This window comes from Hirundo rustica, chromosome 8 (assembly GCF_015227805.2).
Source record: "Hirundo rustica isolate bHirRus1 chromosome 8, bHirRus1.pri.v3, whole genome shotgun sequence".
In the NCBI taxonomy this organism is placed as follows: domain Eukaryota; kingdom Metazoa; phylum Chordata; class Aves; order Passeriformes; family Hirundinidae; genus Hirundo; species Hirundo rustica.
In genome coordinates this window covers 1,349,470-1,371,006 of record NC_053457.1, presented here as the reverse complement: position 1 = coordinate 1,371,006, position 21,537 = coordinate 1,349,470, and the positions used below count along the sequence as shown (strand labels likewise).

Below are 21,537 nucleotides of genomic sequence, written 5' to 3'. Positions count from 1 at the left end.
TTTACTGAATAAGAGGGGCTTTATGTGCAGCTGTGCAGTTCCAGATGTGATTTAGTGTATATCATTCAAAATGTATGTTGCATTTCCCTGTGAGACATTCTCTGGTTTTGCTATCTTGGATTTTTAGTCCATGTCAATATTAACCTGAAGGATGACTAAGGAGCCTCATTCTGTAGATGAGGGCTCAGGGGCAGAGTCCAAGCCATAATTCACTTGCCCATTTCTGGTGCCCAATTTAGGATGCAGTAGACATCATAGATGTCCTTCATTTTTGAGCTGCAGTTGTTGCTGACCAAAGTGCTGTGACAAGTGCTTCATGTTGGTGCAAAAGTTTCTCCAGCACAAGGCAGACACATTTCTTACTCTCTTGGAACATGAGTGGACACGAGGAAGCGTTGGGGAGGAGGGTGGTGCTGCTGGAATGGTTTCACATCACCCTGAGGACCCACTGGCAGAGCAGGGCTACAGCCACTTTGCTCAGGACAGCGTTCACCTGGGAATTCTCTCTGCAGCTCCGGCCTTGGTTCTGCTCAGTTCTGCAGAAAATGGGTCCTGCGGTGCTAAATGCTCCTGATTCTCTTACAGGTGTTAGTTCATTGTGTGCAGGGAGGCGTGCCCAGCTGTAACAATTGTCTACCCAACAAGGTAAAGGGCTTCTTTGTAGTACTAGAACAGTTAATAGTCATGGCAATACTCGTGTCAAGCAGTTCCAGGCTTCCTGTGGTGCTGGTGTTCCCTTAATTCATCACAGCAGCCCTGGGAAGCAGCCTTGCTGAAGTTGTGCCCTTAAGCTGCCTCAGCCTGGAAAAAGGTGAGCTGCAGGAAAGGGACAAACACCATTTTATGTGTGGCTGAAATAGTAATGATATTAGTGAAGAAAGCCTAGAGCCTGCCTTTTCCTCAAACCTTGAGTTATTCAGGAAAGCTTGGGTATTACTGTTTAAAAGGGAAATCCGAACAACTGGAGAAGGACAAATAGTTTGAGCTTCAGTGGAAGCATTTTACAATAATTAAATTTTTTAAAGTATATTTATTTGATAATTAGATTAGCATTTGATAAGGATTCAGAATTCTCACTTTAGACAGACTTGTATCTGTCTCCATCATGACTACTGAAGGAGACTTGCTAGTGCCAGAGCAGTGCAGTCATGGACTGGATTTACTGCGCCTGTCACATTAGCACAGGGATGGAGATGGAATTTGCTTGGCAGAGCAACCCAGGCTTGCTGAACTACCGGTGCAGAAGATGTTTGTCCCTCATTTTCCAGGGCAAAGCAGAGAAGGCAGATGTAGAACTGTTAAAGCAGTGAGCCCTGCTTAAGCATAATGATTTGTCTCCTTTGGCACTTGGTGGCAGTTGCTGTTAATGAGGTTGTTACTGATCGTAGTTAAGAGATTCAAGCTGTGGCATTCCCTTTAAGAATGTTTATAAACTACATTGAGGAGGATTTTAATTCATTGCTCTGCTCTCTGCTGCAATAAACTTGATTTATCAGTAATAAATGAAGCTTAATGTAATCAAATGTGAATAACTATGAAAGAATGCTACTTAAAGGCACACGAGGTTCCACAGTTAAGATAAATAAATGCAGATAAAAGCTCTCATTTAATAGTACAGTTTTCAGCACTGGTAGAGTTGAACCCCTCAAGAGTGCCTGCGTTGACTTTCTGTGTGCAGCCAGAGCTAGGTACTAGTATATGCTATGAGAAATTGCCTTACTCAGGCTTTGAAGGGGACAGTAAAGAAGAGGAAGACCAAAATATGTGTTTCCCCTGACAAGGTCCCATTGCTTACCAAGTGGCTATTTCTAACTTGCCAGGTCAGAGTGGGGTTTGGGTGCATTAATTATCAAAGCCTACTGTTTTGGTCCTTCAATCGTGCTGTTTGTGTTTGTCTTGGTCACGTCCGGAGGAATGACTTCAGAAACCTTAGCTGCGCCTTGAAAGATGAGAGCATCTCCTGTCACGTGCCATCACCAGATTAACACAGCACCCTAGAGCCCCAGAAGTGCCCCTGTCTGCCTGCTCTGTGTGCACAGTTAATCAGTGAGGTAACTCCTCCTGCCATCAGGTCTGTGCCATGGAGTTCCCTGCCCATGTGACTCAGTCCCCAGGGTTTTTTGGGGAAGGGAGCCTGTTTGTGCCTATACACAGAGTTTTTCTCTGTGCTCTTACCTCTCACACTGACTTCTTTTCTGTGAGTGTGCTAAAACACTGTAACTGCAGCTCTTTGCCTGCCCATTTCTGCAGAAGTGGTGAATGAGAAAGATGTGTTATCTTCTAACCACAAGGCAGCTGAGCTGGGGGGGAAGCACCTAACCAAGCTGACAATAACAGGCATGCTGGAACTGTGCTGAAATACCTTATCTACAGCCCTGCTGGTCTAAACCGTCTGACTTCTGCAGGTCCCCTGCGTTTGAACGTAACTAGTGACTTTACAAAACAACAAAATAAGGTGTGGCCAAGTGTCATCTGTGTCCTTACATTAGCTAGGACAGCACTTGGCATTATTATTTTTCTCCAGCCAAAGGCTTATCAGTTTCAGATTAGGAAAATGAAGTTTGGGAATCTCATTCCACATAGGAACAACCCTGTTAGTAATTTCAGCATAGTTGGTGTGTCCAGTGCTGGTGGGGATCTTTATCTCACCAGTGCTGCAGGCTGGTCTTCCCAGCACGTCATGAATCCTCACCTGTGCAGTGAATGTCTGCAGGTGTTCCCTGCTGCCCTCCATGTGCCTGATTGCGTGAGGAAACTAAAGATCAGTGTTACACAAAGCCTTTGGTTTGACTCGAGTGCAGAAGTCAAGTTTTCTTCTCTTTTTTGAGCAAATACAGCAGCGTGTCTGGGAGAAGGAGCAGAGTTGGCAGACTGTAGCCAAACACCAGCTTCCGGTGGAGATTGTATCTGCCGTGTCTTTGAAGAATTTCAGAGGTAAAAGCCATGTGATTTTTTGTGGCCTGATCCTGCACAAAGGCTCTGTGGGTGCAGCTGCTAGCAGCAGTGTTCCAGTACTCCCGGTGCAGCATCTCAAGGAGTCCAAAGCTCTCCACTGGCAAGGGATCCAGAGGAGGTGGCAGGGTTACCTTGGGAGGAAGCAGAGGGGGAGGGTAATTGAGATGAGGAAGATCAGCAGTATCTTTAGATGAGGGAGTAGCTGGAAGAGCCCTGCAGGCTGAGGTGTTCATGCAGAGGTCAGGCCCTGCAGGGATTTCTGTCAGTGCTCGGGAGGGAATGCTCAGAGTTTGTCTGGAGCAGGAGGGTGGTGATGCTCCACAGGGACTGGGGCCAATGCTCCGTAGCGTTCAGCATTACTGGGGTGGAGCTTCTGTAGCATCCAGGGCTCCCTGTGAGGCACCCACCTGCTGGGGGAGCGAGGGTCCCCTCAGCCAAGGCCTGCACTTAGGAGCAGGGCTCTGCCATTGGCAAGGGTGGTGAGTGAGAATTGACCCCACGGCCAGACAGCTCAATCCCACCAAAAGGTGTTTGTGTTGTGTTTCGAAGGACTTTCAGTTTGTGTTTCTTTGTGGCTTTCTAAATAACTTAATTTGTAGTTTCTTTGCTTTGGCCAGGGCTCTGTCCTGGGTGATCCTGGTGCAGGAGCTGCTTGCAGGAAGCCTGGGCTCTCACTCCGGGGCACATGGGAGTGGGGTTTGCAGGGAAACAAGAGTTCCTCCTGCTCTGTGAGAGATAAAACAGCAGTCCCATGGTGAGGGAGCACTTGGGGCTGTGTCCCTTAAGAAACAGGCCTTTAGAGAGCGGTGGTCGTGCAGCTGCTCCCACCGTGCCCAGGGCAGGACAGGAGCAGGCTCTGGCTGTGCCTGGCTGGACTTTTCCTGGCCTGCTCTGAACAGTTACAGCTCGGCTGCTCTGGCTGTGCTGCAGCTGAGACCTGCTGTGCTGCCTTCATCTGAGGCACAAAACACCCACAGGTGCTTCCAGAAGGGTGCAAGGAGAGGGAAATAGACCTCCAGGAGCTCTGGGAGCCCTGTCCCTCCTGAATTTGCCCAGCTCCTTTCCAAGCTCCCGTGGCAGAGGGCTGCATAGTTGGTGAATGGTGCTTTACTTGAGTGCCTCTGCTTTTCTGAGCCTTGGGCTTCATGCTGGGGGTGTAACCAGCAACTCTTTTCCCTTGGTGCACCATTATTTGGATTATTATTACTTTTATTTTCCTGCGAAGTCCTAACAGTCTTGGCTTGAAACTGCCTAGGAAAGAGTAACTCGGGGTCCAGCTCCATGACTTCTCCAGAATTTGTAGCTAGCTTAGAACCCATTGTTACCTAGACATGGCCAGTTGTTTCAGCCTGAAATTCAGCATTTTGCACAGGGTTTTGTTCTCCAGTCACTTTGTAGAAAAGTCTGTCATGCAAATAAATGCAATTGCTTTCCAATGTGATTGTTCTGGTTCAGTATTTAGGCATAGATTATTACTGAGCTTGAGGTACTCCCTGGGGTTTCCTTTTCTCACTTTTTTCAATTTGATTCTGAATGCTGGTTTCATTAGAATTTTGCCCTCCTGTAGCCCCTCCTAATTGGATGTTGTCTGTCCCTTTGTTGTCATGCATTTAAAAATATATTTTCCATAATCAGAAACACTAATTTAAAATGTACGGAATTCAAGCCAGATCCATAGAAAATACGTGGCCATTAAGAAGAAATGATGACAAGCTATTTAAGTATATGCTTCTTTAAATATTTTTGCAAGGTCATTATTGTGGCTAATGTACCAGAATAGGCTGGAAGGTGGCTGGGGAATGGCAAACAAATGCTTGTGCTTTGCTTTTTTTCCAGTGCATCTATTCAATATAAACACTAAGGGCTCAGATAGGGTAGTTATGTAAATTATCAGAAAAAGAAGTCATCTCCTTTTTTGAGATTGTACAAATTACAGCTGGACCTGGACATGCTCTGCCTTGCTTCCAGACAAATTTCATGCAAGGTGCTGAGTACTCTGGAGTAATAAATAGCTGTGATAGCAAATGTTTCCTCATGCCCACCATTTGCCCATCATCGTGTTAAACACTCTTGAAAGACAAGATCCGTGCTGTGGGGAAAGGGCAGTGTGTGAAGTGGATGAGTAGGAGACAGTTTGGGGTTCCTCTTCTGTTCAAATAATATTATCAAAGACACATGAAAAGTGAAGAAGTTTTGCATTTTGTTCTAAGTGCAGAAAAAGGTGCAGCTGTTCAAGTCAAGAGGAAAAATGTTTTCAGGTCATTCAGTAGTAAGTAATGGATAGGGAAACATCTGTGTAAGAGTCTGTTTTTAACACTTCGTGCCTCAAGCGTGTGAGTTCCATCATCTCTTTTTTTCTCTTCCAGTATAAATCAGTTATTATTTGAGAGATGGTGGTTCACAAGTACCACAAGTGGAAGCACCCACACAGTAAGGTGTTACAGAGTGGGAAACCCGTTGAACTGGGCCCTGGTCCTTGAGGGCCACAGGAAGGGGTTTGTTGCAGTCTGGGGAGGGCTCATCATAGCTGCAGCCCCCAGGGAGCCACGGGATTAACCCAGAACCATTCAGGCTTCACCAGGGGCAGGTGGAGAAAAGCCATTTCCTATTTCATGCCTTCCATTAGCCAGGGTATACCTTGACTTTCTAGGGTATCTTTGCTAAGTTTGTAAGGTATAGCTAGAAATTAACGGAACCCAGAAATCAAATGACAATTTTAATAGACTTTAGAACAGAGTGTACGAGTATAAAACACTGGGTTTGTATTTCAAAAGTTGCAGGAAGATAGCCAGTCATTTTAAACAGTCTTCTACAAAACATATGCCAGTAGATTACATAAAAGACACTATATACAATATAAAAGAGCAGAAAACAATCCTCACTGTAAAAATAATTTAAAACAAAGTATTTCAATTTAAAATATCTCCTATAGCACAAACTAATACATCGTGACATGCAAGTGAAAACTAAACATATTGCATTCTTTAATGTAGCCAAATAAGAGCTGTATTAAATCTGGACAATGAGACAACATGCCAACACTTCCCGATGAATACAGGAGGCTGTTCTTAAATATTTATTAACTGTCGTATTATGTTCAAAGAACAGCTACTATACATCTTCCAAAATGTAATAAATATTAAAGCAAAGTATATGAATAATCTACATCGTAGAGTTCATTTGGGCCAATGTTGAAAAAGTGGTTTATAGAAAAATGCTATTTCACTGACTACCGCACTGTGCAATTGTACAAAATAGTTCTAAAGGCTTGGAAACAATCTGCACTTGAACATCTGCAACCTCCAGTTTTAAGGCAGCCTAGCACTCGGGATGGCAGAGGGGGAGAAGCCGCTTTGCTCGTCGTGTCCGAGGTGGAGCTGGCAGCTGGGAGGAGGTTTCCCAGCTGAATGGGGACCTCGGGCCAGCAGCTCCTCAGTCCCTGTGGAGCTCTTTGGCAGCGGAAATGGAGGCTCCCACCACTGGAGTCAGTCTCTCCTGGGCTTGGTGCGTACATAAACACAACGGAAGAGCTTCATTTCTGCGCCTTCTCCTGGCTGGGAGGAACCCTCTTCTGAACTCTGCTTCCACACTGGAGCCTTGGCAATTCCTCACATGCTGTTTATAAAGGAAGCTGGTCTAGATGTGAGCGCTGGACACAGTGTGACAGACTCTGACTGGGGGGGAACCTTTCTGTTTAAAATGCCAGATTCTATTTGCTAAGGAGTCAATGTCAACATCGCTTCATGTCCACTCAGCCATACACTCAGCAACCTAAGCATTTTCACAGCACTTCTTGATTAATCAAAAAACCATTGGATTCCTCAAGTGCTGCGTCATGTTTCCACCTCGCTATCTGCTCATAATTAATATGTCTTAAATGTACAAAGTAACTGGTAAAGCAAAAAAAATTAGCTGCCACAGTAGGTCTTAGAAAATGCCAGTGTTTAATGACAGACTAGGCGTGAATGAAAGGTTTAGCAGAAACGTAAGAGTTTTAAATCAACCAAAGTGTTACAAAGCAAGAGGTGTGAAAATACCGTTCTTTGGTCTAAATTAGCTGTTCCCTTTATATTAGTTTAACATTCCAATGGCTTTTTCAAAACTGTTTAAAAATAATATAAGCTGAAATTTATTAAGCAAAAATATGTATTATATACATGGATGCCTGATCAGACAGATGAACTTAAAAGTGAACATAGTGACAGTTGTTTAGATAATCCTAGTACCTTAAAAAAAAGATGAGTTAGTGTTGAGTGCGCAGTAATAGATTTTTATTGAAAAAGGTAAAAAACTAAGCATGAAAATCTGTTTTAGTTATTTATAAACACTACATCCATATGGTTTCGTTGCTCTAAATTCAGACGTAAACATTCATTCTGACATGCCAAAGCTCCTAATGCTGGTGGGAAGTTCCTGTAACCAGTCAGCGATCGCTTTACAGCGCGTGGCTCCGATGTTCCGTCCCTGCAGCTTCATTTGTCTCAGCTGATCCCTCAGCTGCCAATTCCTCCTGTTCGTCCGCATCCGCCCCGAAGCCAGGCTCCTCTTCCCGCTCGGGAGCATCCTCATCCTCTATGCCATTGTAAAACTCCTCCATCTCGCTCTCATCCTCCACATCTAAGCTCTGACTGCGGCACGAGCCGCTCTCACTACTGCTGCCACAAGAGCTGGAAGATATGATATCGTCTTCAGAATCCGAGTAAACCTCAGCACCGTGGAAGATATAGCGATTGGGTGGCAAAAACAGATACTGAGTACCTGGAACAGAATTTGAACAGTCAATGACGTGCTGAGGTAAATGACTGATGCGAGATCTGGCACATTTGGGGCTAGAAGGTACCTGCACAGATCTGTTTTCTGCAGTGACTCTTAACTGACAAATCAGATTACATGAAACTGCATTTATGTCCATGTATGTGTATTTATTATGAAGGACAAAAGAAATGTTTCACTGGAAAGCTCAGTGTTCCTCCTCCCCCTCCCTGTGACACCAAAGAATTTAAGCTGATTGTTCCAGCAGCTTTATTTCAAGGGAACGCATTCCCAGCTAGACTTCCTCTACCTGTGACAGAACGGGAGCCCCTGCATGGAGTATCAAAGTCTAAACCCAGCCTTGCCTTTGGAAAATTGCACTTTAATTCCTGAATCCTTGCATCAGTTACAAGACTGCACACTAGAAGGCTTCCTTGGAAAGTCTAAACTTTCCTTGAAAACGTTCCCCACTCCAGCTGTGAGATTTTAAAATGCTGTCATGACTTGGTCTTCCAGCTTTACTGCAATACCAAATCACGCTCTACTGTGACCAGCTTCTGATCACCTCAGGATCAAACTAACTTTTCCAAAAATTCATTTGAAAATGTTACAAAGGGATTTATTTTTTGATACCTACCTTCAGCCTCCTAAACTTTGATCTTTTAGGTGAGGATGTAATCACTGATTTTAAAACCTATTATGAAATACAAAAAATATTTCCTACTGGCTTCTCCAAAAGAAGTAAATGGTTCAATGAGAGTTATGTAGACACTTGTCTGAACAAAAATAGCCACTGAAACCCACTGATTGCCTCAAGAGTAACTTATTTACCGCTTTAAAGTAAGTCTAGCATAAACGTAGCAGCCAAAAGGATGCAAAATACTGAAAAGCATTAACACTTACCATCCAGCCTTTTGCTAATCTGTTCTTTTGCAGATCTGTTTACCCAACACTTCTTCAATATTTCACTCTTTTCCTTATTTTCTCCATTGTTAGATCCATTTTCCTTCATCGTTTCAGAGTTCATTAGCTCACTAGCGGGATTTTCAAGGTTTTCTGATGACACCTGTGTGTCCGGAAGCGTCTCCTCTGAGCAGGTCCCTTTAGTTTCCGAGGCAGGCTCGCAGTTTTCTACCTTACATTCAGGTGGGTGTTCTGCCACCACTGCAGTATCAGGTGGGCTCATCCTCTCTGGTGAACTGGAGCCTTCTGAAATGTTCAGAGGGGTTGGAGGGAGCTCAGCCGAGAGCGCTTCGAGCTCCTTGTGCGGCCGTGGAGGCTTTTCTGTGATTTCTGAAAGTTTTACCGCGTTGTAGCAAAGTTTTGTGTATTCGCTACCTAACCTCTGACATAATTCATTAATAATAACATCACAGTCTCCGAGAAGCTCCACGTCAAAGTGTAGATGAGGCAAAGGTTCCCTATTAATTAAGATCTGAGGCACTTCATGGGGGATGGAACCTATAGATGGAAAAGAGAATCCAAAGGTAGTCACTTGGGTTTTACTTCCAGCAGAGACCTACTGAGAAAGCTCAGGCTTCTCCTCATGCCTTCACTTGCAACAAGACAAAAGCAGCCGGGTCAGGAAGAAGGCAAGCCAGTCCCAAATTTACGAACGGTGCTTTGAGGTGCTATGCCCACTGTAGCCTGGTTAGATGGGGTTTTCCCCCCATTTTTTTTCAGCTGAAAGCGTTCCTTAAGTGCTGAGAAATATATGCACAGAAATACTGGCCACAGTAACATTAAAAACACTATTAATAGTATTAAAAAGATTAAAATTAGTACTATAATCTCTTCAAATTATGTTGATTGTGTGCATTTGTTTTATGTGTCAAGTGCACATGAGGAATATACTGCTTTTGAGATGCTTCCTTTCTAAAGCCTTCAAGCCTTTCTAAAGCATATTGCAAGCAGGGAGAGAAATTAATCTTAGAACAAAGTCATTCAGATTTAAGAGAGTAGTTTTGCAGATAATAATTTCATTACCTTGAGATCTACCTGGAGTGTAGAAGAAGCACCTAGAATTTGTTACTTTCTCACTTTTGCATTTCAGCTTTACACAGGCAAGCAGCTTTCATCTTACAGAACGTGGTGCTCGCTGCCTTGAGCCAAAGGTGTTTCTAAGAGCTTGGAGTTTCTTAACCGAGAATTCCACTTCTGGTCCCAATTTTTTAAAGAAAGTATTACCAGAGACAGTCACTTACTTGGGATCAATGCTACTGGTCTTACTTTGAGTGAAGACCCAATGACAATGAGGAGATCCACTTCATTTTTGTCGTACTTCATGGCACGGTGGAACTGCTCGGGCAGGTTCTCCCCAAAGAACACAATGTCCGGCTTCATGATGGCCAGTGGCTCCTCGGGGGGACAGCGGGGACAGCGGGGCACCACCTGCACACAACAGCCAGTGTTACTGCAGGGCTGGGCCTGGAAAAACTCACATGTCTCACTGGCTCTCATTTGGGGAACTTTCAGTGCTATTTCCTCATTTCAGTGGTCTGCAGATGTACAAGCAACTACACTTCCTACTCCTGCCTGCAGCAGGTGCTCAGGGAAATAAAGCTGCAGCAGGAATAAAGAGGGAGAAACCAGACAGGTCTATACCACAAGCCAAAGTCCAGCAGTCAAGCTCAACACCAACTGAGCACACCTCCCATTTGACAGGAGTGGATTTTTCTTAGTTTAATTGGAGAAAAACTTGGATTTCACCATCAGCTTCCAGCTGAGGATCTGATACAAACCCTGTCCTAATCCAAGAGTCTCTTGTAGAGCTTTACCTGGAGTTTCTCTTCTCCAAAAGGTTATCTGTGTTACACACACAAAGATACAGGGCACTGTGGCAGGCAGCTGGCTAGGAGCATACAGGACAAGAACAGAGGCCACAACTTGCTTGGTCTTCATTTTAAACTTTTCTAATTCCTCCAGAAACAGAGGAGAATCCTGCTTGACTAACAAAAGTGGACACTAGTTAGGTTTGTGGAGAAGTAGATTCCCTTTTCTCCTGAGCCAGGGAGTTTTCTGATCTTTGAGACCTCTCTCAACTCTTTCCTATCTAAGGACTTTTTAAGAGAGAAGAAAAGCAAGAAGGTGAGTGATAGATCTGCAGACAATACTGAGCAATTTCCTTTTAATAGTTCAAATCTTTTTGGCTGTAGAGTTAAAATATAACACTTCACAATAAATCCAAGGAGCTGTAATCACATAGATACCATAATGAACTACAAATTACAGCTATAAAGGTGTAAAGATATGTGTATTACCTATTGCAATAGAAAAATACTTGAAAACTGACATTTAAATGCATAACAAGTCCCTACTATACAGAGAACAGCTGCAGAAAAAAAAATTAAAAAATAGAATGTTGAAAGTTTAAATGGAAGAAATAGTTTTATGGATGCCTGCAGTGGGACAAAAGACAATACTCTCCAAATCAGAAAATTCCACAGGTAGAAGGCTTTCCTCTAGTGTCAAATGATCTTTTCCAAAAACTGAACAAAGAAAAACCTTGTGGGATGGATGCCTTGTGGGTTAAGAAGCAATTTGGCACAAGAGCTAGGAGCTGGTGTGGTGGAAACCCTCACCCTGCTCCCGAGCAAGAGAGCACCCAATAATCCCACAGTCAAGGGAAACCAACTAAAGGATTCCCCAAAGAGGGGCAGATGGCTAGAATGAGTCTTGAACTTCTTCCTCAGATCTTTATGTATTAGAAGGAGAAAATCTAACTGCCCAGCTGGCTCTGGAGGTAAAGGAACAAAAAATATCTGTAAGATGTTCTTAAAAATAATATTCTTAATAGCAAAGTAAACCAAATTTCATATTCAGTATTTCAGTGCTACAAGGCTTCAGGCTTACGAGATCCATGTTTCTTAAAGCTTTAACTCAAACATCTCTTCTGGAAAGCTTTCACTGATTTCCATTTCAAATGTAATGCCTGAAGGATTTACATCCCTTCCATGTTTCTCACCTAAAGTTGCAACTGTGGACTCTGAGGCAGTTATCAAAAAAACCCACGGAGCTTGCAGAAAGAGTCCCCTTCCATTTGCATAAACAAGATCTTTTTGATCACAGAATCATCACCTCTGTTCCTTCAAAAGAAGGGGAAGAAGGGTAAAGGCAGAGAGGGTCTCTCCAAGCCAAAGGTTCATCTGCTGTGACAAAGCAGAACCAAGTCCTGCCTTGGTCCCAGGTCACTTGACACCCAGCCATGGGGAGTTTGGAACATGGAATAGTTCAGGAGTCCTAGGAAGCAGCACCAACACCCCATTTGATCCTTGCTTAGAGCCTGCTCTCTGGTTAGCAATTTCTCCACATATCAGCTGCTGTTTGAAACACATTTTTAATACAGGTAAATGCTCAGAGAGCAGCCAATACAAAAGGCTAAGAATGCTTTCTCAGTGTGACTCTAAATTCAGATCAACACAAACCAGGTATGAATCCAACTTTCTACTTACCATTTAACCTCCACTTTTTATCAGAGGAGCCATTAATAAGTGACTCTTAAGGTTTTGTTCTAATTTTTGCCATTACTTAATTTTTGCAGTACAGTATTTGAATATATTTTTAAATACCAGAGGAAATGCTAAAACGAAATTAAATACATGCAGAGATCCGGAGGCTTTGAAAAGCAGATCTTATAAGCAATCCCAGTGTGGTGGTTCAGGGTTTGGTTATTAGAAAGCTGCAGTGAGTTAAAGTAGATTTTTTTACCTGATTGAAAATATCTCCTCGAACAACTTCACAATCAACTTTGTATTTACAGATCAGGCAGGAAGCTGTTGCAAAGGAACCTGAGGGGAAAAACCCGTATGGTAGCATCAGGATTTTCAGTCATTCAGATTTGATCTTATGCCCAAGCTGTTTTGACAAAAGGCTGTTATGTTGCAGTGCTACAGAAATCAGGAATTTAAAAAGGAAATGTAAAATTAAGAGGAGATCCTTGTAATACTATAAGTTGTTGTTCTTCTAGGTGTTAGTCAGCAGAAATCTTGTTTTAGAAGTAGCCACATACCACATGCATGTCAACACAAATGATTCTGCGTCCTCTCATTCCCCTAACCTGTGCAAGCACGGATGAGGAGCAGAGAACAGGAACTGCCCTCATTACACAACAGGAGCACACAGCAACTCCACAAACTGCAGCACAGAATAACTAAGAAAATGCATTAGTAAAGACAATATGCTTTCAGGGTATTGTATCTGGGTAAGACAAAGAGAATGAAAGCACAGAAAAACCTGGAGTACATCATTTACGAGCAACTGGCAGCTCAGGTCTGCTGATCACTGCAGGCCTGCAAACTGCACAGCTTCTGAAACCTCGCTCAGCATTGCAGCTCGTGCAGCGTGAGCGATTCCAAGGACTACGGGAGCTATGACAGTTATTTGCTCATTCTGATTAGCTGATAGTAACAATTCAGAGCTTCATACAGCACGTTAGGAACACGTCTGTCGGGCATCTGCTGCTGCCTCCCTGCAGCTCCACTCTGTGAATTATTTTTCACCACCAGAATTTGGTGCCCGTGCATGAGCCATTCCCAGGCAGCAGGCCATGGCCTCTGCTCACTCAGCTCCAGCAATGGCAAGGAATACAATCTAATTCCAGATGCACTGGTTGAATGCAAGAGCCATTTTAAATACAGCAGAATGCATCTCAGACCCCAGAGTTTTCACAGGAACTGTACTATAGGTCTGCGGTGACAGATGGGTCTGAAGGTTCACATAAGAACTCCCCAAATCACTGCAAGGTTCTTTGTTAGCTCATGATTAACTTGCCATTTGCCCCAGCCAGAGGAAAAAGTAGAATAAATACAGCAGAGTGAACCCTCCAGAAGAGTTTTGGCTTCTCTTCAGCCACCACCATTAGGCAACAACGATTTGGTAAAAGAGCAGTAGCTGTAGGTCAGATGAAGCTTGATGTGCTCAAAGCCACCTTTGCTAATTTCCAAAGGCTTCAAAATCTCCAAGTGCACGTTTTTAAAGAATGTTTCGTTCAGAATCACCGTATACAGGACATACACTAAAGATGACCCCGTCCCTGGAGTGCGCAGCTGGAAAATTGGGGAGCTCGAGCACAGCAAGTGATGTGCAAAAACCCAGCCACGAGAGGTTTGTGATAAATGCCTCAGCTGGAGCGCCAACCAAAAGAAAACGTGACACACTAAGCACAGATGGAAAGCAGCAGCGGGGAGCTGACAGGCAGATGCTGCTGGGTGCTGCTTGGGCCCCATTCATACTGTGCTTGCTGGGCCTGGAGAAGCAAAACCCACGGACCTGGCACTGAGCTAAGCTTTGTAGGTACAGAAATCACGTGAGTTTGGTCCCTGGCAAAGGTGCAGTTAGATGGACGGGCCTGTCAAACGTGCCAGTGCTGCTTTTAGATAATTTATTTGTCTGAAGTTTACCAAACATGCATTTAAGAACTAATTTTCCGCATACTTTACTTGAAAATTAATCCTTGGACTTTCAGCCTGACATATGCAAGTCCTTGGAAATGGAAAGCATTTCAAGCAATTCCACTTAATTAGGCCTCATAATTATAGAATGTGTGTGACACTGAGGGTGTAACAAGACGATTGTCAGAACTGAGGAAGGTGAACTGAACTGGTGATTAATCCTCAGTGTTTTATACGTGAAGTGTCTGGATCTTTTAAGATTTAATTGGAATATAACCTAAATAAAGAGTCAGGTAACACCCAGACTCCCATTCCATTGATGGACAGTGAGAAGGACCCATGGCAAGACTGATTTCCATGTTCTCACACAGATCAAGAAGCACCAAATGCATTTGAGGAGTTACAGTCTAAGCTTGTTCTAGGCTTGTGCCAACAGGGTGTGCATCTTCACTGATACACAGACACTTCATCAAACTCACTTCCTGAAAGGCATTATTTCTACTTGAAACACTTCTGGTTTAAATATCTGAGCTGTCTAAAACAAAATGTCAGCACTTAAAAATCAGAATATTTGTTGGCAAGAGACAAGAATTCAAGGAAAGAAAGTTTAATTCCAACAGCGATTACCTTGTCTCATGCACCGGTGAGAATTCCCCCAGGGAAGTGAAACTAAACCCACTTACCATGACACTGTATTATCCTTTGGATTCCTGCAACCTGTTCCAGTGTGTCTATGTTCTGAGTATAGTTGCGAAGGAGTTTTCCTTCTTTATCCATCAAAGCGATGAACTTGTGACAGAGAGATGGCTGGAACTGTCCCGGGTAGATTTCCTAGGGAATTCAGAAGCACTCTAGTGGAAATGGATCCAGAGCCTTTACCTGAGCTGGACGTTGTCCCCAGCAATCACAGAGCCCGTCACCCTGTTCCTCCCTGTGCCCTTTGCCACTGCCCTGGCACCCAACTCCAAGTGCCAGCGCTCAGCTCCTCAGCACGGCAGGATCAACTGCTCCGTGCCAGCTCGGGCTTTGTCCTTTACACACCACAAAAGCAATGGCCAGATCTTTTTCTGGTTTTGAGAATGATGAAATAGGAAAGTTTTTTCTTCTCTGTAAGTGTCAAATGACCTCAATATTTGTTACTAGAAACATGTATTCTGATGGACAGAAAAGGAGGAGGAGGAGGAGTGAAAAAGTAGAAAATGAAGAAGTATCAGCTAAATTGGATTTGGACTTTTCTGGTAAAACCTGTGTATAGACAGGCTCCAACTAAGTTGATTTTTTTGCTTGCTTGCTGTGGTATTTGTTGGTTTGGGATGGGATTTTGTTTGTGGGGAGTGGTGTTTTTTAATATTAAAACCCAAAGGAACCGAGTATACTAATGAGCATCAAAATTTGTTAGTATCTGGACAGGAGGCTTTCAGAGAAAGCCAAGCAGAAAAAGAACGCGTTGGGCTTTCTTTTTCATGCTTTGTAACATGATGGACCAGTAGTATGAATTGTGAGCAAATGGAAGAAAGAATGAACACAACCAGTGGTGGTTGATTACTGGTCCGGTAGAAATTCTTGTGTCTTGGTTTTGATTTTTTTTTGGTCCCAAGGAAATTGAAGACTAAATACAATTTTTTTTGTGTGTTTGTTTCTCCACATGTCCACAGTTTCTACAATTCCTTCTTGTCTAAGAGGTGTAATTGCTGCTTTTGAAACTGTTTAATATCATTGAGATACTTTCAACCATCTGAAATGGTTGTGTCTATCATGAACTTATAACAGGAACAGCAAAATAAGCTTAAAAAGTCAGAATGTTGCTGAACGTTTCTAGTTTTTATCTGAGTTATGCATTTTAATATTGTCATCTGTCTTTACTGACTAAGACAAGAACCGTTGGAAAACCATACCTTTGAAAACTTAAAAAACGGCCTGGGATCCTTTCTGAAGTATTCTATATCAAACATTGCTTGAGGATCTGGAAGGTCTGGGAAGTCTACGGCAAGGCGTGCATAGATGCCATCTCTGGATCGAAAGTCAGGTATTCCACAAGACACTGACACCTGAAATACAATTTTGCAATCTGAAATAAGTGAAACTGCATATTGGACTATAAAGCGTTGCTCTTGGAAACCACATTTCTGTATGCTCAGTGCTCAGAAACATTAAAACCAGTCCGGGTTCTCTGTATTTGTTTTTCTTTTATTTTTCTTTGGTTTTTTGTCCAATATAACAATTCCCAAATCACGATCAGGAGAAACAGTGCAGAAACAAAATTTGACAAGTGGACAAAAAGCCCTTTACTACAGTCTGCACAGGTAGACAGAATACAGGTAAACAGGATACCAGAACTTGCTTTTACCACTGCAAGTTTTGTAAGATACGAACAAAAATTTAGAGCATTATTGCATTAAATTTGATTAATAAGTGTTCACCGATCTGCCAACTCAGGCTTGGATATGGTGGTTAATAGTTTATTATTTTTTTACATGCTAAAACAGTAACAGAATAGTTTTGCTTTTCAAAAATATATTCTTACTTTTGAAGAATAAATCCCTTTTGACAGAAGTTTTTTATTGATAAACATTGCTAATCAAAGCACTGTAGTAGTCAATAAGGACTGAAATCATTGTCTCAGACTACCCAAAAATATCATGGGAAGAGGAGAAGGAACAGGTGTTTGAAGTATGGAAAGAGCAAGATTGGGAGTAGCAGTGCTCTTCCAAAGCTGGTTTGAATTACTCACTTGCTCTGAATCGTGTCACACCATCTGTGTGTGAACAACAGAAGCAAGAGATGATCTGGTGCACAGGTACAGAGCTGCAAATGTGCCGCAGCTCAGAAATGTTCCCCAGTAAAACAGTTAGTAGCTTTATCACCATCAGAGTGGCACGTGCTGGAGTAACATTCAGTCTGCTGAAATCTGATCAAACCATCCTTAGATCATCCTCCTCCTCTGCCCCCCAACTCTTTTCAAATCCTATTCTTCTAGTCCCTCAAGCTCCATCTGGGATTTTAATATGAGATCCACTGAGACTTAGTTTAAAAAAGGAATCCCCTTTGTCTGAAGACTAGGATAGATGTTCTGGACAGGTAATGTGTTCCTATTCCATAACTATTTTGCATGGAAGCAGCTGTTTACAAGTTTCTACGTCTAAGAATATTTTGTTCTGAGAAGAGAGATGGTGTCATTTCCAATGGAAGCTGCAGTCCTTGCACTGGACTGACTCTTCCCCCCAGCACAGTGACTTGCTCCCATCCCTGCACACTGTCCTGAAGAACTGAACCAACCTACCCCAGCTCCAGTCAAGACCATGATCTTCTTGCATTCCTGCAGAAGTTTCACAGCATCATCAATGGTGTTAATATCTTTCCTCTTCTTCCTTTTTGGTGGCTCTGAAAGGATGTTTATCACGATTTGCCAGAGAGTCATGTCATCCAGTTCAGGTGGGGGGATCGTTTCTGGCAGCAGGTCCCTCAAAATCGTCCGTGGGTCTGTACCTAACATGAGATGCTGCTGAACAAAAGTGTAGGGACCTAAGAAAATTTAAAAATACAGATATTTAAAACAGTCAAGTACTGCAGATCATCATGGTCATTGTTACATTTATTAATGCTTGCTAGTACAGTTTGATGAATCCAATTTAATGCTCCATTCATCAAAACCCCTGTACTTTGGTCTAAACTCTGAAGTGAGAGCTTGGCATTTTATTTATTTATCATTATTTTATGTTAACCAATGAAGGATTTCATAGAAAGTCAGAATTTCATTTCAGTCAAGTAGAAATCCCTGTTCACAGCAAACTTAAACTCTTAAAGAGGTGCAACAGGATTCTTATGAGTCTCCACCTGTATTTTCCCAACATTTAGTATTTACAGGATTTTTGTTGGGTTTTATTGGTCATCTAACATGAATTATTTCAGATGTGACATCCTCAAGCCATTATATCTTTCCAGAGACACTCAAGATGAGGGCTCGTTGCCCTAAAATTATACAGGGATCATCTTCTTGTTCCTTAAAGAATTAATACTAAGTAGGCAGGCTGTAGAAATATGCCATAAGTTAGTTTAATTTAGTGAGTCTGTGTGTATGCTTTTAATAGGGATCATGGCAGGATTTCTATTCAAGAGAAAAAAAGAAGACATTGACAATTTTAATCAAAATACAGCAAGTTTCAAGGGGTTCATTTTTAAACTTCTTAAATAACATACAGAATACAGCCAACACCTCTAAGCTGTTCAGAAGCACTAATTGCCAGTATTTTTGCAACAGGAAGAATAATTTTAATACTGGGGAGGATTAAGTGACTTGTCAAAGGCAAAGAGCATCTAAGAACATGCTCCAGGCTTCTACCTATACGCGGTCTTGGGGTCCAGTCACTGGAACTCGCATGTGAGGCTCTGTCTTCTTCATCACTGTCACAGGAGTGAAAGCCATTGGCTATGATTTCATCGCTGAGGAGGAAGTTATCTGCAAGACAGCATGACCAAGGGGTTACACTCCAGCCCAAGGGCTCAGTATATCTTCAAACAGATTACAAAAACGAAAATCACGTGCTCAAGCAGCAGTTTTGTCGCTTAGGCACAGAAAATGTCTGGTTTTCTTCGCATTTATAGATAACACTTTCAAGCTGTAGCTAGATTTACTGCAGGGTTTGCTACCTTAATGCTGGGCTTCAGGGGGCTGGATGCTGACCTTGGTGAAATCTCATCCTCTAAAGTGTCGGGCATTACGGATATTTCACTGTAGGACAATATCCAAATGTTAATTAAAAATGTCTTTCCCTTACAATTCTCACTGCATTCAGCTCATTAAAAAACTGGGTAAAATGAAAACGTCACCACTGCAGACAAATCTTTGATTAGGTTTTAAGAGCATTTTAATGGCATTTTGAAAGAAACAAGTGCACGTTTGCTGCAACAAATTCACAGGCTTTCATGAGGGTGTTACCTTGCAGCTGAGCTGTGTTGCTGACTGCATAGTTTATGAAATTGCAGCTGTGACACAGAACATGCTCCCTTGAAGCATCTTCACTAAGTTTCTCTTGTCCATTTGCCCCTGGAGCTGGGTTTGGCTCAGCCCGTGGCCTTAAGCCAGAGTAACTCGATCTAACTTCATCTTGATGAACGAGCCCAGGGCAGAACAAGGCACTTGTGTTATAGAGCTCACACTGAAGTGGGAATCTAAATTCCAACCTGAGCAGTTTCTTAGAACTTAGACTACTCAACCTTTTTTATTGGCTTTATTAGAAATAGCCTCAGCACCTGTAGCTTCGTTTGTGGAAAATCTAAGATATGAACAAAGAACAAATTTCAGTCCTGCTCTCTAAAGCAAGGAATCACTACAGTAGTTCTCAGTCTCTATCTGAAGAACTCCCTGCACTATTTTAGCTGTTATTCCACTTGATTCTCAAACAAAGAACACCACAAAACACCATCATTTTTTATTCAGAGGTTGTGTTGTCCTCTCCTTTGTTGACATAAATACTTTATTTTTGTTTAGAACAGAAAGAGGTCAGTCACAGAAATTTGTTGTTGCTTCTTGCTGTCTTGTTCTTCTGAGGCCACAGGTGCTCATGGACATTACTATTTCCTATTAGTCTACATATTTACTGCATTTCAGTTCCATCTCGTTATCCATGAAGTCAGTGAACATATTGAGAATTCTGGAGAATGGAAAAGTGCATTAGTATACATCAGTAACTGAGGTGCAAGTTTAACTTCAGCGACCTGAAGTTAAACTTTTGGCTTCTGTATCAAGAACCAAAGCTTACAGTGTGAAAGACTCCTCACACCCAGGTCCCAGTGCCTGGGATTTAAGAAACAGTGACAGATACAAGCAGGATAAAGTAACAGTTCGAACTGTAACACTCCCTGTGTATTCCTCAAAGGACCAGAGGGGGTAAGGCTGGACAGAACTAAGCCAGCCGCAGCAAAGCACGCCTGAGGCTCGGAGGGACCTGAGCAAAAGGCTCTGTGTAAGGCACTGGGAAGATATCATTAGCTTTGCTCTGAGCCGTTCCAGAGGAGCTTTTAAATACTGAGGCTGCTCCAGGTTTATCCTATACCTCTGTTCTTTTTGGTTTGCTTTTGCACAGACAGAAATTTTCTGTTGAGTTTTACTACAGAGTTAAAGATGAAAGATCTTTTAACTGTATTTCAGGATAAAATGTAAAGGCTGTACTGGCAGAATGCAGTGTCTGATACATTTTAACAAATCTTTCCAAAGCACTGCTTTAAAAAACCCCAAAAACTAACAACTCCCAAGAAGAAACAACTCAAACCTGATCTGTTTGTACTGTGAGGTACTTTCACAGTGATGCTGCCCACCAGTACACTTCAAATATGATCTGAAATAAACTTTTAAGAAAGATTATAGTTTAATTTTGCGCTGCAGTCACTGAAACCTTAGCCAAGACTGTCACTTGCAGTTCTTTAAGGAACTGGTCAAGACTGTTGCTCCGGAGCTTATGAGCAAGTTTCCAAGGACCAGAAATAAAATAATCAACACGGCAGAGATTATGAAAAGGAAACCGGGCTTAGGATTTTTTTCATTTTTAATAACTTGTTGCCAGCAACACAGCAAAATGAATGTTTTCAGGGCTGCGAGCCGAGCCGCTGTCCCTGTGCTGCGCCCGGCACAAGGCGCAGGAGGCCTTGACAGGGCGGGCTCGGAGCTGCCCGGGATCTCGGAACCGCCCTGGATCTCGGAGCCGCCCGGGATCGCGGAGCCGCGGCTGCAGCGCACCGGCGTTCGCTCCCTGCGCGGGGTCGGGGCCGTGGGGGCGCAGCGCCCGCGCTCACCGCGGCCGGGCCGATGCCGCCGCGCCCCGTGCGACACCCGGGGCCGGCGCCGTGCGGGAGGAGGGACCCGCGGAGGAGGGGAGGGAGGGGAGAAGGGGGGGGTCGGTCCTCACCGGGATGCGGGGCCGGCGCCGCGGCCGCCCCGTTCGAACACTGCGCCCGCCCGCAGCCCGGGGCCGCCTCCGCCGCGTCTTCGCCGGGCGCCGCCTCCGCGCCCTCCCCCCGGTCCCGCCGCGGAGGCGGCTCCGCCCGGGGCAGGCCCCGCGGCCCGGCCCCGCCGTCCGCGCCGCTCCGCGCCGCCGCCCGCCTGGCCGCCCGTCCTCCCGCTCCGCCCGGCCGCCATCGGCCGCCGCCTCCCCCGGCGGCTCCGCGGGCGCGGCGGCGGCGGCGGCGGGCGCGGGCGGCGGCCCCGCGGCGCGGTCGGGGCGCGGCGCGGGCGCGGCGCTCCCCGATCCGCGGCGGTGCCGCTTGGCCGCGGGCTCGGCGCCGTCGCCGCCGGGGCCGGCGGGGCCGCGCGGGCGGAGCGGCGCAGCGTCCCCGTCCGCCATCTTGGCGCCGCCGCAGCCGCCGCCCCCCTCGCGCCCGGCCCCCCCCCCGCCCGCCGCGGGCAGCGCCGCCGCACGTGACCGCGCCACGTGACCGCGCCACAACA

General features: G+C 44.2%; 1 protein-coding gene across 1 annotated transcript; it reads right to left on the bottom strand.

The window, feature by feature from the left end:
- Positions 1 to 5,658: 5,658 nt before the first annotated feature.
- Positions 5,659 to 21,433, bottom strand: SIRT1 (sirtuin 1). The gene is given in 10 exon segments (XM_040070653.2): positions 5,659 to 7,713; positions 8,611 to 9,168; positions 9,912 to 10,098; positions 12,415 to 12,494; positions 14,780 to 14,927; positions 15,992 to 16,144; positions 17,377 to 17,618; positions 18,436 to 18,552; positions 20,999 to 21,197; positions 21,200 to 21,433. Coding segments are annotated over 10 exon segments (2,241 nt in total). The 3' UTR covers positions 5,659 to 7,390.
- Between the last annotated feature and the right edge of the window lie 104 nt (positions 21,434 to 21,537).